The sequence below is a fragment of the Homarus americanus genome, unplaced genomic scaffold (genome assembly GCF_018991925.1).
Source record: "Homarus americanus isolate GMGI-L3 unplaced genomic scaffold, GMGI_Hamer_2.0 scaffold59578, whole genome shotgun sequence".
Classification (NCBI taxonomy): domain Eukaryota; kingdom Metazoa; phylum Arthropoda; class Malacostraca; order Decapoda; family Nephropidae; genus Homarus; species Homarus americanus.
Genome location: NW_024712913.1, coordinates 787,860 through 804,973, shown reverse-complemented (window position 1 = coordinate 804,973; position 17,114 = coordinate 787,860). Strand labels below are relative to the sequence as shown.

Genomic DNA, 17,114 nt, shown 5'->3' with positions numbered 1-17,114 from the left:
AGACAGACAAAACCCACAGACAACAGTCCAAAGGAACGTATTGGCAACGGATGGACTAAAGGAACACAGACAACAGACAGACAAAACCCACAGACAACAGACCAAAGGAACGTATTGGCAACGGATGGACTAAAGGAACACAGACAACAGACAGACAAAACCCACAGACAACAGACCAAAGGAACGTATTGGCAACGGATGGACTAAAGGAACACAGACAACAGACAGACAAAACCCACAGACAATGTATGGACGTAGGACCCAGTCATCAAACAAACGTAACAGACAAACGCCACAGACATACAACGGGTGACCGCAACAGACAGCGGACAGATGATAAACGAAACGCAATTGAGATAGAGAAAAACAATGATTATTTCAAGTCATTTACCTGTGTTGATTAATTTGTATCACCTGAAGATCAACACCCCTCAAGTTATTGCACCTTAAGATTAGCCACCCTAACCTAACCTAACTTAATCCAACCTAATATACTCTAATCTAACCTTATTTAATCCAACCTAACCTAATCTAATCCCCAGATGTAGCGTTAGAAGGTTTAATCTTCAGGTGAAATAAAATAGGACTAACCTTCATATAATTCACTAATTCACTAAATACTAAAAAAAAACACGAAACTAAACCAGAATATTAAAGAATAATAGTAAATAAATATAACAGTAAAACGTGTATTATCGTAATTGTCTTTATCGCTGCAAACGATCATTAACGAGGTGGTTGGGTAGTTTGTTACAGGCAGGTAGAGTGAGTGTCAACGGTCAGTACCCCGAGGTCTGTGGGGGTGACAGGAGGTGTGTGTGGTGACCTCTCCAAGTGATTCTATAGTGCCGTTGTGTGGTGACCTGTCCAAGTGATTCTATAGTGACGTTGTGTGGTGACCTGTCCAAGTGATTCTATAGTGACGTTGTGTGGTGACCTGTCCAAGTGATTCTATAGTGACGTTGTGTGGTGACCTGTCTAAGTGATTCCTATGGTGACGTTGTGTGCAGTGACCTGTCCAATCGATTCTATAGTGATGTTGTGTAGGTGACCTGTCCAAGTGATTCTATAGTGCCGTTGTGTGGTTACCTGTCCAAGTGATTCTATAGTGACGTTGTGTGGTGACCTGTCCAAGTGATTCTATAGTGACGTTGTGTGGTGACCTGACCAAGTGATTCTATAGTGCCGTTGTGTGGTGACCTGTCCAAGTGATCCTATAGTGCCGTTGTGTGGTGACCTGTCCAAGTGATCCTATAGTGACGTTGTGTGGTGACCTGTCCAAGTGATTCTATAGTGCCGTTGTGTGGTTACCTGTCCAAGTGATTCTCTAGTGACGTTGTGTGGTGACCTGTCCAAGTGATTCTATAGTGACGTTGTGTGGTGACCTGTCCAAGTGATTCTATAGTGCCGTTGTGTGGTGACCTGTCCAAGTGATTCTATAGTGACGTTGTGTGGTGACCTGTTCAAGTGATTCTATAGTGACGTTGTGTGGTGACCTGTCCAAGTGATTCTATAGTGACGTTGTGTGGTGACCTGTCCAAGTGATTCTATAGTGCCGTTTTGTGGTGACCTGTCCAAGTGATCCTATAGTGACGTTGTGTGGTGACCTGTCTAAGTGATTCTATAGTGACGTTGTGTTGTGACCTGTCCAAGTGATTCTATAGTGACGTTGTGTGGTGACCTGTCCAAGTGATTCTATAGTGACGTTGTGTGGTGACCTGTCCAAGTGATTCTATAGTGACGTTGTGTGGTGACCTGTCCAAGTGATTCTATAGTGACGTTGTGTGATTACCTGTCCATGTGATTCTATAGTGACGTTGTGTGGTGACCTGTCCAAGTGATTCTATAGTGCCGTTGTGTGGTGACCTGTCCAAGTGATCCTATAGTGCCGTTGTGTGGTTACCTGTCCAAGTGATCCTATAGTGACGTTGTGTGATTACCTGTCCAAGTGATTCTATAGTGACGTTGTGTGGTGACCTGTCCAAGTGATTCTATAGTGACGTTGTGTGGTGACCTGTCCAAGTGATTCTATAGTGACGTTGTGTGGTGACCTGTCCAAGTGATTCAATAGTGACGTTGTGTGGTGACCTGTCCAAGTGATCCTATAGTGCCGTTGTGTGGTGACCTGTCCAAGTGGTTTTATAGTGACTGCATATATATGGTGACCCACCTAAGTGGAGACAACGGCGTCGGAGTGTCTGTCTGGCTGTGGTCCCAAGGCGTGTTACCAGAGAGGAGAAAATACACAAGAGATTGACCATAACAACTTAAACATTGCTTCATCTTACGACCAGGAGGTACGTGTGTGTGCGTGTATGTGTGTGGTAATCTTGTGAGAGAGGAACTACTTATTTATATTGAAATTAAATCGGAAAGTTAATGCATTCTGAAAACCGATTAAATGTTAGTTAAAAATTTGTGATTCGGAAACTCAGATGGATGTAAGGGTCAGAAGTGTGGACACATTCAGCTGACCCTAGAAAGAGGTTGAAGGCCTTTGAAATTTGGTGTTATAGGCAAATGTTAAGAATAAGTTATGCTGACAGGATAATATATGAGGAAGTACTAATTTTAACAAAAACTTCAAGAGAAATGCTTTAAAGGTATAGAAAAAGGAAAATGGGGCACTTTGGTCATAAAATTAAGGATGAGGAGGATAATAACAAATATTTAAGGGCAAAGATTAACATAGGAGGGCTAGTGGAAGGCCAAGACTTGGATGGATGAATGAAATTAAAAACTGGGTCCCCAGAGAAATACAAAACCTTGTAAGATTGGTAAAAAAAAAAAAGACCAAGATCATTTAGATTGGAAAACTGTGGATGCCAACCCTCAGATATAAGGACAGTATGGTACTCTGATTGATTGGTTGACCAGATTAAGTCTAGTTTATTCATATTTCAAGTTAAAGGAGATCTGCTTCAAGGGAATTCATTATATGCGCTGTACTGTATGGTACTCTTGTCATGTTCTTTATAAATCTTTTGTACAGTACTGGAGACTTGCATTTGCCTTTACAGATATAAGTTTATTTCACATATACTGTATTTTCATTCATGAGACAAAAGTTAAGACCACAAAAATGCCATTCAAAACATGGAAAGAAAAGGAACACAAAGACAATATCACCTTTATTATTGTGGACAGCATTTGTATCACATACTGACTAGAAAGTACACTGCACAGATTATGGAGGACTGAATTAAAAGATATAGTACCTCATTTTTAAGGTAAATAGTGATTCACAATATATCACACAATGGAAAGAATATACAACTCATGATCATAGTTTTTTAAATCACTGATAAAGTGAACAACCCTCTGCTTTGTAGTTGGATTAAAATAGTTTGTGGAAAGATAAAAATACAATTACAAGGTGTGTAGATGCTCACAAGGTATAGTACCCATTGTTGACAAGTATATTTCTCTTACATTTTTGACAAAAATATGATATGCCAAAAGGAGTGTTAAAATATCAATTGAGGATAAGCGGTGTTGCAAATAGCGAGGTATTCCTTTACTAAATTTACATTAACATCAGTTGAGTAATCTTCCCCTTCTTCATGAAGGATAAAACTCCCTTGGTACAAAGGGCCAGCACATTGAGGACCTTCAATATAAAGCAACCGACATCACTCAGCAGCTGGGTTTACAGTTTCCTATGGACTGGGAATGTGGTTAGTGTACCAATTTTTTTATGGTCCCTTACAAGACTAAGCTGTTACTGGTACAGATACTATAATCAAATTTTTTTTTTACAGCAACTTTTGGGCAGTGCTATGGAGTATAAATTGTATTCTGTACAAAGTCAAATAAAATGGAAGTAATCCTTTACAAAGTGCAAACATTCATGGATTTAAAGTAAATTTACATGAGAATGGAATTTTCCTGCATTTCAGCTACTGCTGACATGTGACCCAAGACAGAAGAAACAAAATTATTGAAATCCCTCCGGACACTTCCACTTTCCTCTTCCAGCTGAGTGTCTAGCTTTGGAATTTGATTGAAAGAACTTGCTGAAAGAAATAACATTTGGTTAAAATGTACAATGACAAAATAACTGCGTAACTTACACTAGTTTTATGAGCAATTATTTTATGCTACACTTCATTACAGCCTGTTTGTATCTACAGTACAGTATCTGCTCATAGTAGCACTTCAAAAAAACATTAACTTGACTTATGAATTGACTAGTGTCATGTTTACCAAAATATGATCAACAGGTATTTCACTTTTTCATAAAATTGTGAAAAGAGGAATTAGAATGTTTTTGTCAAATCTTTTTTTTTTTTATACGTACAGTAATCTCACCGTTAGCCAGAATCTTCGATCCCTGGAACTTTCCATTACACAGAAAATAAATTTTTTGCATTCCAAGAAATTCCAAGAAAAATCTCCCCATTCTGGGTATTCAAATGAATTTCTGAGTGATTAATATGTGCCGAGCGCAAGGGTGGGTAGACTTAGTGTTTGTGACCTACGATTGGCTACTAATGTCATGTGTCACGAATCTTGGGAAAAAAATTATTAAAAATTTTGAAAAACTCTCTTACCAATCATTAGGGTCATTTGTTATTGTTGTGGAGCGGCGCAGTATGGACCACACCGTCCCGCCAGACCCGCCCACCAAGAACATAGCCAGGCATCACTCAGTCGTAGTCATCATAGGATAAGGTAAGAAATTTATTTTGCATACTGTATAATTTTGTTAAAATAGAATTTACTGCGTGTATTTTTATTTTATCAAAACAACATTCACCAATCAGTTGAGAAGGACATTAATAATTAAGGCCAAGCAGTAATGTGAAAAGGGAATGGCAAGTGAGGGCGCATATGTACACACGATAACCACTGACTAGCAACACCTACTACTGCTTACTACTTTGCTGTCACTCAGAATTGAGTATGATGATCATCCAGCTATGATACAATGATATGAGTTATTAAGGTTGTCACCTTCATTGGTGAGTTTTGAACTGACTAAAGATGCCGATATGGGACCGGCAGAGTTGTTCACAGATGTTGCGGGAGGGGCGGTGGCAGCGTTTTTCTGCCTCGGTTTGCAGTCAGGCTAACTCAAAAGTATTGACACCTTCTCGTGTGGTGCTCCTCCAAGCGCTACAATGTGGAGTAATCGTCTCCCAGGTGAGGGGATCGATTTGGCACTTCTTCAGGTTTGTCTCAAGACTTTCCTTATACCTTTTCAGTTGCCCGCCAGCGTTACGTTTACTATTCATTAGGTGACTGTAAAATTACTGCTTTGGCAGTCTACTGTTGTTCATGTGAGTAATATGGCCAGACCAGTGTAGTTATTCATGTTTAATGATAGCCTCGATGCTCCTACAGTTGGTGTCAGCAAGAATACTGGCATTTGTTCTCTTGTCTTCCCAGCGAACTCGGAGGATGGGACGTAGACTACGTAGGTGAAAGTTTTCAAGTGCCTTGAGGTGCCTCCTGTATGTGTTCCATGACTCGCTGCCATATAGCAGTTAATTTCAGCTACCTACAGCTGAAGACACGGTTTCGGAGTCTGCCAAAGGCTTGAGATGCACATCTGATCCGATACTGAATCTCTTCATCGATGCGGTGGTGGACTGGTGGGAGCCGAGATACCGAAAGTGGGTAACATTGGAGAGGGTAGTACCGTTAAGCTGCATGGGTGGGGGAGGTGTGTCTGAACCAGGGGCAGGTTAAAAGAGAATCTGAGTCTTACATACATTCGCCTCAAGACCGAAGTGTGCATACGCCTCTGTGTAGGTGTTCAGGATCTCCTGTAGGTTGCGCTCAGTGTGAGCAACAAGAGTGAGGTCGTTTGCATACTGAAGTTCAGTAATGGAAGCTGCCAACACCTTTGTTCTTGCCTGGAGTTGTCTTATGTTGAAAAGACCTTTATCCAGTACTCGATGTCCACCTCACTGGCTAAATTGGCACTGGCACAAGTAGGTAGTAGGCAGCTATCAAACAGGGAGGTACTACCACCTGGGAAGATATTGGAGGCATATTGTGTTGTCTAATGGTAGACCCTGCTGCCATTTGGCATCACAAAAAATTGTGACCAAGTCCCAGGTTGCTGATCTGACTTTCTGCCTCATTTACACACAATTGAAGGGTCTCAATTGTTTCTCTTACTTTGACAACACAACATACAGGTTGACAACCCTTTATCCGAAATTCCTAAAACCGAAAAGCTCTAAAAACCGAAAGTTTTTTTGTGGGGCATTTTTTTTTTTTTTTTTACAGGGATTATTAGCCCACCCAGGCACAGGTCACTGACCCACATAGGGGCCTGGGGGGCAAAAATGTAATAGTAATAATAATAATTATTCATAGTAAATAAATTTTTTAATAAAAATACACCAAAATAAAATAATAATGATTACAATAATAATAATAATAATAATAATAATAATAAAATATAATAATACAATTAATAATAACAATAATACTGTAATAATAAAATAATAATAATACAGTAAAGAAATACAAGAATGAAAAAAAGATCAAAAGTGAGAATTATTATTATTATTATAATTTTTATTATATTTTTGACCCCCAGGCCCCAATGTGGGTCAGTGATCTATTCCTGGGTGGGCTAATACACATTAAAAAAAAAAAAAAACCTAACCATTCTGAAAACCGAAATGCCTCTGGCCCCAAGGATTTTCAACCTGTACATATATTGTTTCTCACTTTTGATCTTTTTTTTTATTTTTTTATTTCTTTATGGTTCTTTTTATTATTATTATTATTATTATTATTATTATTATTATTATTATTATTATATTTTTAATTTTGCATTTTTTATTATAAATTTTATTTACTATAAATAATTATTATTATTATTATTATTATTATTATTATTATTATCGCTCCCAGGCCCCGATGTGGGTCAGTGACCTGTGCCCGGGTGGGCTAATCCCCTTAAAAAAAAAAATAGTAAGGCAGTCAAGAAAATGCAAAAGTGAGTTGGTGCCAGTACACACCCTTGTTTAACTCCCATTTGGATAGGGAAGAACTCAGACTAGGTGCCATTGTGCAGCACCGAGTGTGAGTTCTTTCAAGACCAGATTTGACCAACAATGGATCAGGTTCAGATACAATGAGGAGCCAATGCATGTCCATACTTGCCAACAGCACAGAACAAAGACGTGACTGACCTCCCAAGCGGCTAACAAACCGATCAGTGGCAAAAAGGATAAAAGTGAAAGTTACCGTACTGAATGTATACAGTACAGTACAGTACTGTTTGCTTAAATAAATACTGCTCTTAGGCTGTGCGATTGCAGTTAAGCCTCCATAGCAATGGTGCTCCATGCCAGATGCATAGTTTAAATGCAAACACATTCACCAATACCTGGAAAAATTCCATAGATGGGTGATTTTTTCAAGGGATTAAAGAATTTGTCTGAATACCCGGAAACCTCTCAAACCCAGAAACACTCTGCACCAATTATTCCAGCTAACAGGGAGATTACTGTATATGTTATGCAAATAGGGATATAGTACATATATAGGCCATGGTAGACACATGTGACATGCAACAGATTTAAAATTTGCAAGTCCAGTCAAACCATAAATTACTTTTACCCGTGGGTGGGGTGGATTTCAAAATGAACACTATCTCTCCTGCCATCTCGATAGGGTCGGTAAGCGTGATTGCAACATCATTTCCCTTCTTGTGTTTTAGATGTTCAAATCATATTTTGAAATATATAACGAATTCAACCTCAAATAAGGCAAATTCCACTTTTAAAAAGTTAGCAAAAATGGATATGCTATTATTGTTTACATTCGATTTGTATTCTTTGATTTACAATAAACTCGACCATTTTAGGATTACAGTACAGGTACACAAAAAAATAAATTGCTTCATTACAAGAGACTGGTAGTTCTATATATTTCTGAAGTGTTTGGTCCAGGAAACTCAGGCTAATGTTTGCCAGTTTATTGGTGTGGCAAGGAGAACTGTGCTCAAGCACGGAGCATGGGTGAGTGCCTGTTCCGAGGCCACCACGAGTATATATGCTGGTTGACTGAACGAAGCTGTCTCGGCTCAAATCTCTAACCAAGCTCAGCCATATCAAGCAGCCGACTCAACAACAGTTACATGAGAAAAACAACTACGTAGTTTAAAAAATGTAAAGGCATCCATTAAGTATATTACATTATATAAATTCATAATACAGTAGTTATTCTTCAGTCGCTACATTTCCTTATAAGGAAAGCAGGGTTACCTATGTGAAGCCAAATTCAAGAGCTTTGTATGAAATTGTTTATGATTTGTTATATTGCTTGACACTGAAGGGGTAAATGTAATTATGTTCTGACTGTACCTGCTCATAAGCAGTCTTGGTAGTCCCAGGAGAACAGAGGAGTGGGAACTATTAGCAGGGTGAGGGTAAAAGGGTGTTAATGGTTATGGTCCCACAGGTATACTTCTGTCTTGAAGTGGAAGTTGCTTTTAGCTAAACACTTTACATAACTTTTGGTTACCTTATGTTCTTGGATACTTGGTCGGTTATGTGAGACCTCGTGTATTGATAAATTTGGTGCATATTTAAATTTATTTGATGTGAATTATACACTGGTCTGTGTGCAAGTGCATCAACAATCATTAACAGTCCTGTATATACTTACAGAGTTTAGCTCCTTTGCCTTTGAAGCCTGGCTTGTAATGGCAAAACACTACACACTGAGTCTCACGGAGGCCTTGCTGCTCCACAAAATGGGTGTACAAGGTGTCAAGGTAACGAGAATGATCTTCTCTGCCAGGACTATAGACAAAAATAGCACCATTGCAGCCTCTCTGAATAGCTGGCCAACAATTTTCATATCTGTACAAAGTAATCATATTATATACAGAACAATATACTGTATCGATCACTTATTCCTTAATTACATACTACAAGCGCAGCAAAGAGCACAATATCTTCAACAAATCTCCTCCATTGAGATGAAAATGTAATTACTGTACAGTACATGTATCTACATTTGTACATTTGTACAGTTTATATATTCAAAGTAAAAAAAGTCATATCTATATTTTAATATTCTGGAAAATTTTCAGAATACTGTACATGAGACTTAAGGCCAAATTTTCCCCTCTTAAATCTTCAGCTACAAGAGAGTCATTTGGGAAAAAGACCATTAATGATGCTTTGACATTTAGCTTCTGCACATCAGTGACTCATTCTTTAATCTTTCAACATCAACTGTTCCTAGAATTACCTTTTAGAAAAAGAAATGTAAGAGATGCCATGTGAATCTTGAACAGAAAAAAATTTCAGAAGAGTAAAACGAGAGAAGCCAACCTGAAGGAATGCTTATTCCAACCCTTCTTTATGAATAAGAATCTGTAAGTTTCCATAGAATTGCTAAGTCAGATACAGTGTGATGGCAATAGAGACTGATAACATATGTAGCATCCTAGGTTATGAGAGATTTTTGAAGAACTATTTATAAGTTGCTAGAAATATTTGTAGTTAAAAAATAACTAGTCCAATGCAATACTGTGCAGGTACAGTATACCAAGATGGCATAATGGCCCCTAAAAATCTAACAGGTTAAGCACAAAAATGTGTCAAACTGTAAATAAGAGAAATACAACTCTCTCCCACCAAAATACGATGTTTTTACTAAAATAACTGCTTTTAAAAGTTAACAAAACATTCATATTAAGTATAAAACAACCTCTCCACAAATATCTTGTGCAAACTTCAGTAACAGGGCTAGATGACAACCAGGAGCCAAAAGTAAATTAGTGTACACTGATGGAACAAGGGAGTGGGGAGGCAGTCTGGCTAATTGGCCTATGGCAAATGAGTGTGTGTGATAGCCATATGATGAGAAAGTGTTAAACAAGGCAAAGATAAGTTATTTTGTGTTAGTAAGTTACTAGACCACTAAATGAGGTGTATAGAAAAGCTCTGGAGAGGCTAGATGTGGTCTGATGACAATGAAGTGAGGTGTATTCAGGTACTAAAATAAGGTTAAGTGAGATGTAAGAATCACACATATGCAGAGGACCACTTATAAACATATGGAATTAGCAACAAATGGCAAGTTTATGAAGAGTTCTGATAGTTAATGTGGAATGTAGAAGACAGACAAAGTAAGAGATGACCGAATCAGAAACTAATTTGTTAATGTTTAAATTGGTTAAAAATGCCAGAGGAATGACAAGAGATCTCACACATTGGAGATGATATATTTATACACTCAAACCTCACTAATTCAGCATTCTCTGGACTCTATCCCATTTGAATTACCTATAAAATATAAATTGGCTAAATGCATGTATTTAATGTTGCTTAGGTAACATGTGTTGCAACAGCAGGAGGACCAAGCTGAGACATTAATAGAAAATGCATGGACTGTATGTAACAGAGTGAGGCTTGGGTCAAGTGTGCTACTCCTCCTTGCTCAAGATGGAGCTGACAGTGTTTAAGATTCTGTGGAATATTATTGCTTTGTATTACATATAATACATACATATAAAAAAGTGTACAATATGTCTTCTCCTTGTAAGAAGTAGAGAAGATAAGCGATTTCTTTAAACCAGTAGTAGTTGAACAGCAAAACAGAAAATTATAAAATTTTAATTACTGTACAGCAGTCCCTCGCCAACCGTGGCATTGAGTTTTGAGTATCCGCGATTTAACCAGCATTATTTTCCCTCCGTGTTCTAATGTATTCATCTGCGCAGCCTCCCACCACTGCTCGTGCCACGCTCTCTCAGTGTTGTGATCTCGTACAGTGCAGACGTATTTTACTGCTCCGTGTACTGGATATTTATTACATATTTTCTACTGTAATAACATTAATTTTGCCCTTAGTTATGGCCCCTAAGCATGCACTGAGTGTTACTGATAAAGGTGAGAAGAATGTGAAGAGGACAAGGAACGTAATGACTCTAGAAAAGAAAGTTGAAGTGATCGATAGACTAGCACGTGATGAGAGCGTAGCAGCTACGTCAGTGGGACCCGCCATGGGGGTAAATGAATCCTAGATTCAGATAATTAAGAAAAGTGAGGCTAAGATAAGGGCTAGTGTCATCCTCATCAACCATTGTCCTCAATGAAGGTAAATACCCCTTATAATGTTTAATTTATATTATGCTATTTTACACGCATTTTACTCAAATTTAATAAAATGTAAAATGCAGGTATGCAGATATTGTTTTGTGAAGGAACAGGCAACTTAGTTAGACTTTGACGAGTGTTATCGGCAGCCGTGTTACTATTACAAAAACAAAACTATTATAAAATACTGAAAACAAACGGTTACTGCTTAGCTCTGAAGAGTTGGGTGCCTGCTATATAGATGCTAATTGTTTTGGGTGAGCATGAGGGGTCTGGTACCATGACCAGTGACAGCTTAAAGATGTTAGACAATGAGGAGGACCTGGCTATTAGTATTTGATGATAAATTGATGTTTGAGGAACATATAGGATGGAGTGAACAAAACAAGTCACTTCATAGACCTGGTCAGGTAAACATTTCCACTTGTGGTAGCCCCGGAAAGAAAACTGGATAAAGTACAGTGGTTGGTAAAACATAAAACATGGATTGGATACTGTACTTAAAACCATGGTTGGTGAAGGATTACTATATCTTGCCTTATCATAATCTGATGTTAAGTTTTTTTTTTTTAACATTCACTCAATCTACAACACATTCACTGGTTACTCGCCTCCTATCTCCACTCACGTCCCAAAGCTCAACTTCTGCCTTGGTTGTCATACTGCTCACAGTTACATTCGGGACTTCAAACTCAACGATGCGACAACCTTTAGTGGGTCGGTACTCCTCACCTCCCACCTCCCCAGCCTCGCTAAGAAAATTGGTTAAAGCTGTCTTGCCACACTGTAATAAAGATGACCAGTTAGAGGTAACAAGTAGTTACAGTTACATAATGCATATCCTCTCCAAATAACACAATTCTGACAAAAGAATATGCTGTAGTGTATTTATTTTGGTCTTGGTTGGTCTAAAGTTCAGTATTTTCTAACCTTGTGTACCAAAATGTGCCATTTTACAGCAAACTAATTAGGGAATTAATAATACGACAGTGCTCAAATATTGCCGTTTGTGGTAGGTGGGTGAAGCCTGCACGCCGTCTCACCAAATCATGAATATTTTACTGTAACATTTGGATGTACTCTAGATCCCTGTGGACATTTAGGCTGTGATCATATGATTGTAGCTCCCCATCTTAAATTCTATTTACAAACTGAATTTCATTTTGAATTTTAATATACTGTATTGTCGAGTCTACTGAGAGTGAATCAACAGATGTAGCAGGCTTTTATTTATTGGGATTTCATCACTAGTGCATGTCAAATGCTGCACGGAATGATAAGACATTCAAATATGACTAAAATATGATCTAAAATGTTCATACATACAGTGTATACTAGTGATGTCATGGTTGTCATATTTCAAAGCTCGGCTTTTGTTGTTGCGGTTGTCTGGGAGACACAAGTGAATGGTTGCAGTTGTTTGGGTTAACTTTAATCTTGGATTAATGTTGTAACCAGTGTGAACTTTTCAACTTACTGAGAAGTGACTTGACTTGACTTGACTTCGCAGAATATAACTTGCATTGCTGGAATTCTTGCAAGATAGCAATTAATTTGAGTATGAACATCCCATAGTTTGTAATAGAATTGCAAATTTTAGTAATTAACTTAGTACATTTGAGAACAAATTATTAATTTTGCCCCAAATTATGGCTTTTTAATGGGGAAAAAACAAGAGGTTTTTGCTCATTAGATAGTCCAATACTACTACTGTACTTCTTACACTCCATTTGTGAAAAAGGTCACAAATGGTCACCTGTAATTAAAGAAGTTACTCAAGATTCATCTCTGTAAAGATCTAAAAACATCGTTCACATACCATTACCCAAAACTATTTTGTATGTTTTAGTTTATTTTACTTGTAGTTATTTTTTACTTTATTTACTAGTGGTTTTCCTCTGTTTATTGTGTCACTGGTTGAATCAGTGAACTTTTATGAATGTTTGGTGTTTTAAAGCATTTGCATTTGGACCATTTTATCTAAAATTTTAGTGTAAACTCTGTATTCATAATTTGTGGTCAATAAAATATCTTGTATCTATCTATCTATCTATTATTGTAGCATTTTGTACATAAAGGCAACACAATCGTTGGAGGGGCCCACTGCCCAATGAATTTCCCGACTCTCAACTCTCATTTGTTCTTGTATTACAGCTGGGGGTTTGTGCGGTTGTTCGGTTTTATATAAATTTGATCACTTTTCCCCATTTTATTAACTACTACAGCATCAAGTGCAGCATACAGTGAACCCTCACTTTACGCGGTTAATTCAACTCACGGCGGCCCGCGTAAAGTGAGAAACGCGTAAAGTGAACAACATAACATATGGGATTAATTGAAATAGAGACCGGGCCGACCCCCAAACTCCACTTTTTCAGACACAATACCTACGTTGTAGTAAAAATAACTTCTTAATTTTATGATGGTATGCACACACAATTAATAATTAAGAGAAATATCAATAATATTAGGTTTTTTAACACTTACATTAGTAGAAAAGATGGCGGGGCACACGGGGATGGGGGGTTGGTTCCGAGGCAGAGGGCAGATTATTGGCCCTCACCTGTATCAATTGTATCACTATCCACCACAGAGGCTTGCAGGGCCTCTTTGTCAAACTCCTCAAAGTCCATATCCTCACTAGCGTTATCACTATCACTGACTTGGGTCGGCTGTGGCGGGTGAAGAACTCGGTAATGTTTTGATGACTGGGCGACCTTGTGCGCATCCTGCTCGCGCCGCTCTCTGCGTAAAGGGGTACACGCACCGCGGAAAGTGAGCATTCCGGTTTCGGTAGGGTACCACGTAAACGTGGAAACGCGTAATGTGGGACCGCGTAAAGCGAGGGTTGACTGTATTGTAAAAATCACATTACAACACATTACAACACATTTACTGCTTTACTAGTGTATATTTCCCGTATCTATAATATTGTCGAAGGCATATTTTATACATATCTTCTGGAGACTCATAGTTATGTACAGTCGCTCAAAAAAGTATCTGAAAAGTTGGGGTCCGATGGATGTCAAAACGAACAACACAACCCCTGTTGTCTGGGCACTGTTGTCTCGGTAGGGTTGGTAAGCGTTAGTTGGCGTAGGTGCCGCAACTGCTTATAACCAGGGTAGTTTATCTTTATAATTACAAGTATCCATCAACATGTAAACTGTAAACATGGCATTATAGTCATACCTGTATGAACAGTATAATCACCATACATAGCATGTTTGATGCCCTATGTGAAACACAGTATCAACGACAGGATAGAGTTACCATGTTACTATGAACCCAAACAATGTGTTCTGGTCGAGGGTGGTGGTTACACCAAATAATATTTCAATAAACATGAGATGCCACTACTGTTTACCTTACCTATTAATATAACATACTTGGATATCTAACACTGTACATGTTTACATACCAAATGCTATGTATGGATACAGTCAACATACGCATTTAGTTGTTGTTGCGCAGAGGAACATTTAAGCATTACCACGCACGTATTGTTAACTGTATGTGTCTAACATGGATAATGTCTTTTTAGACTGTCATTCCCTGTTAATATAGCCATATTGATTATATTTATATGAAACACGTTAATGACAAACGGCAGGAAACGTCCTATATATTACATGGCAACCATTGTGGCATGCAGGTCTACCACCTTTACGCCTGGTCCTCTACCATTTCCCCAAAACATACGTCAGATGTGTCATATTGTCATGAACAATATTTTTCAGATACATACTTTTTTGAGCGACTGTACAGTAGGTCATTATGTATATAATACTCAAGCACCTTCATACTTTATTACAGAATAATATTAATACAGTAGCTACACTAAAATACTACAGCTGGAATATCCATGCTTGTAAAGAAAGATAATTACAGTACTGTATTATACTTTGACCCAGAAATCATTAAAAGGTTAAAAATAAATCTGACCATAAAATTCACATATCAAAAAGCATTCAAACAATCCGCCATACCTTTGAATAATTATACATATACTGTACCTTCACTGCACTACAATACGGTACTGTTATTACCAATACCTGAATACATGACCTTAACAAAAATTATGCAAAAAGTACAATTGTGACCTATGTTAATAATGTACATGAACTATATCTACCAATCCTTCAATTTTAATTTCTACAGTACCTAAACTGTACTCACCTCTGGTGGCCCCACCATAAGTAATTTCACCTTATTGTTCATTGTTTTGTAAAATAAGTCCAGAGATTCCTCCTCCTTTGTTTTGAACAGATCTCTGTTTCAGATTTCTGTGCTCTTGTTCACTTGTTGATCTTGTGGTAGAGATCTTGACACTTCAGGTTCTTTGGATGTGATAATCAGAATAATTACTGCAGGGTCCAACCACATACCCAACTACTGTACTGCACAGATCCTGGAGTGGGTGGAGTTATTCAGCCCTGGTCTACACTCAAACTGAGGATCAGTAAAAAATTATTTAATAAAATACCAACTAAATTATTACTCTCTGCTTTTAATTCAAAAGAAAGACAGATGAGATGCATTAGTGACAAAGCATATTTAAATTAGTTTACACAAAGAAAAATACAGTGATATCCCCGTTAGCTGGAACAATTGGTGCAGAGCACTTCCGGGAATGAGAGATTTCCGGGTAACGAGACGACTCTCTCACAGCCGGAAAAATCCCTCATCCCCGGAATTTTCTGGGTAACGGAAAATTGTTCTCGGAAGTTCCAGAAATTGCACCTGATTTTCATCTCTCAAACCCAGATAAAAACAGGTGCTCCTCTACTTACGAACGAGTTACGTTCCTGAGGCTTGTTTGTAAGTCCAACTTTACTCTTGTAGATACCAAACATATTGTAAAAAAGGAAAAGTATGGATATTTAGTACAGCTATACCCTTTAATACAGCCTTAAAACCTGGCCCACTCTTCTCCTCTTAAGTAATGTTTGTTCTATCTGGAATTATCTTCAAAATAATCCAGTGTCATCCACATCAAACACCTGTTCTGGCAGGGAACCACCCTCAGTGATGATGTCTGTATCTCTGAAAGTTTGTAAGTTGAACGTTCTTAATACAAGGAGCACCTGTATCAGGTAAACATTGGTTTGGAAATAGAGTTGTTGACGAGTGGAACAAGTTACCAAATATCATTATTAACTCGAATACGCTGGATAGCTTCAAACATAGGTTGGGTGGATATATGAGCAATAGGGGTTGGGTGTAAATGGGACTGCCCAGTATGGGCCAATAAGCCCACTACAGTTTCCTCCATTTTTGTTATGAAGACTGAAAAGTATGTAAAATCAATTAAATTTGATTGTGTTGCTATTATCCATTTCCGCCTAATATAAATGGGGTTCAATGTGCTCAGAATAGGGAGATCTAAATGTTTCAGTAGTTTATAACTTTCGGGGGAGCTATGTCCTAAAGTAAAATAATACAGGTTAGGTTAGGTTAGGGGGAACACTACACGGCCCACTGTCTTAACCATCCCCAACCTTTAGATCTTATTTGGAGTATTTCTAACCCCATTTTAACCAGGGGCCATAGAATAATAACCTCAGTAATTAATTTTAAAGTTTTCCAATTTTTTTTTTCGGGGGGGGGGGGGCATAACTCTAAAACGGGTGCTTTTCCTCGGTAATAAAGGTCAAATTCGATTAAATCACACCAAAATACACGGGATAAACCAATTTCTAAACCACTAGGGCATATTGGCCGAAACAATAATTAAACCAAATATTACTCACACCAGACCTCTGCACACATCATAAACTTATTATATACATTAATACAGACCTTGTTTCAGTATAAGGTTCATTTATATTCAATATGTATGGTTGTTTAAGTTAAGGGTTGTTCCTTCACATAATTGATGTTTACTAGAGTGGAATGCAGAGTGAAGGTCAGGGAGCAGTTTCTTCAGTGCCATTAAGTTAATTAAGTTTATTTGAAGCTAATAGATACAGAGAAATGATATATAAAATAAAATAATAAACATATTTTTCTTTTCATCTTATTTAAGTGATC

At 37.9% G+C, this 17,114-nt stretch overlaps 1 protein-coding gene across 3 annotated transcripts; it reads right to left on the bottom strand.

Annotated features, from left to right (window-relative positions):
- Positions 1–3,116: 3,116 nt before the first annotated feature.
- On the bottom strand, positions 3,117–17,026 carry LOC121864394 (intraflagellar transport protein 22 homolog). Of its 3 annotated transcripts, none has more exons than XM_042363421.1 (5): positions 16,884–17,026; positions 15,261–15,533; positions 11,693–11,865; positions 8,638–8,834; positions 3,117–4,016 (listed from the first exon to the last, which is right to left on the bottom strand). In XM_042363421.1, exons 2-5 carry the CDS (start codon positions 15,300–15,302, stop codon positions 3,868–3,870), a joined length of 561 nt encoding a protein of 186 aa, XP_042219355.1. In that variant the 5' UTR covers positions 15,303–15,533; positions 16,884–17,026; the 3' UTR covers positions 3,117–3,867. The 3 variants fall into 3 exon arrangements, with proteins under 3 accessions (XP_042219355.1, XP_042219363.1, XP_042219368.1); XM_042363429.1 differs by having other exon boundaries at positions 15,261–15,421; positions 16,884–17,011; XM_042363434.1 differs by lacking the exon at positions 16,884–17,026 and adding an exon at positions 16,835–16,854.
- Between the last annotated feature and the right edge of the window lie 88 nt (positions 17,027–17,114).

What these genes read in the sequence shown, in the direction of transcription:
- LOC121864394 (XM_042363421.1), bottom strand. Translation starts at nt 15,302, where the DNA reads ATGAACAATAAGGTGAAATTACTTATGGTGGGGCCACCAGAG. An exon ending in TTATGGTGGGGCCACCAGAG is followed by an intron (nt 11,866 to 15,260) that starts GTGAGTACAGTT and finishes TCTTTATTACAG; the next exon opens with TGTGGCAAGACAGCTTTAAC. An exon ending in GACGTGAGTGGAGATAGGAG is followed by an intron (nt 8,835 to 11,692) that starts GCGAGTAACCAG and finishes TACTTTGTACAG; the next exon opens with ATATGAAAATTGTTGGCCAG.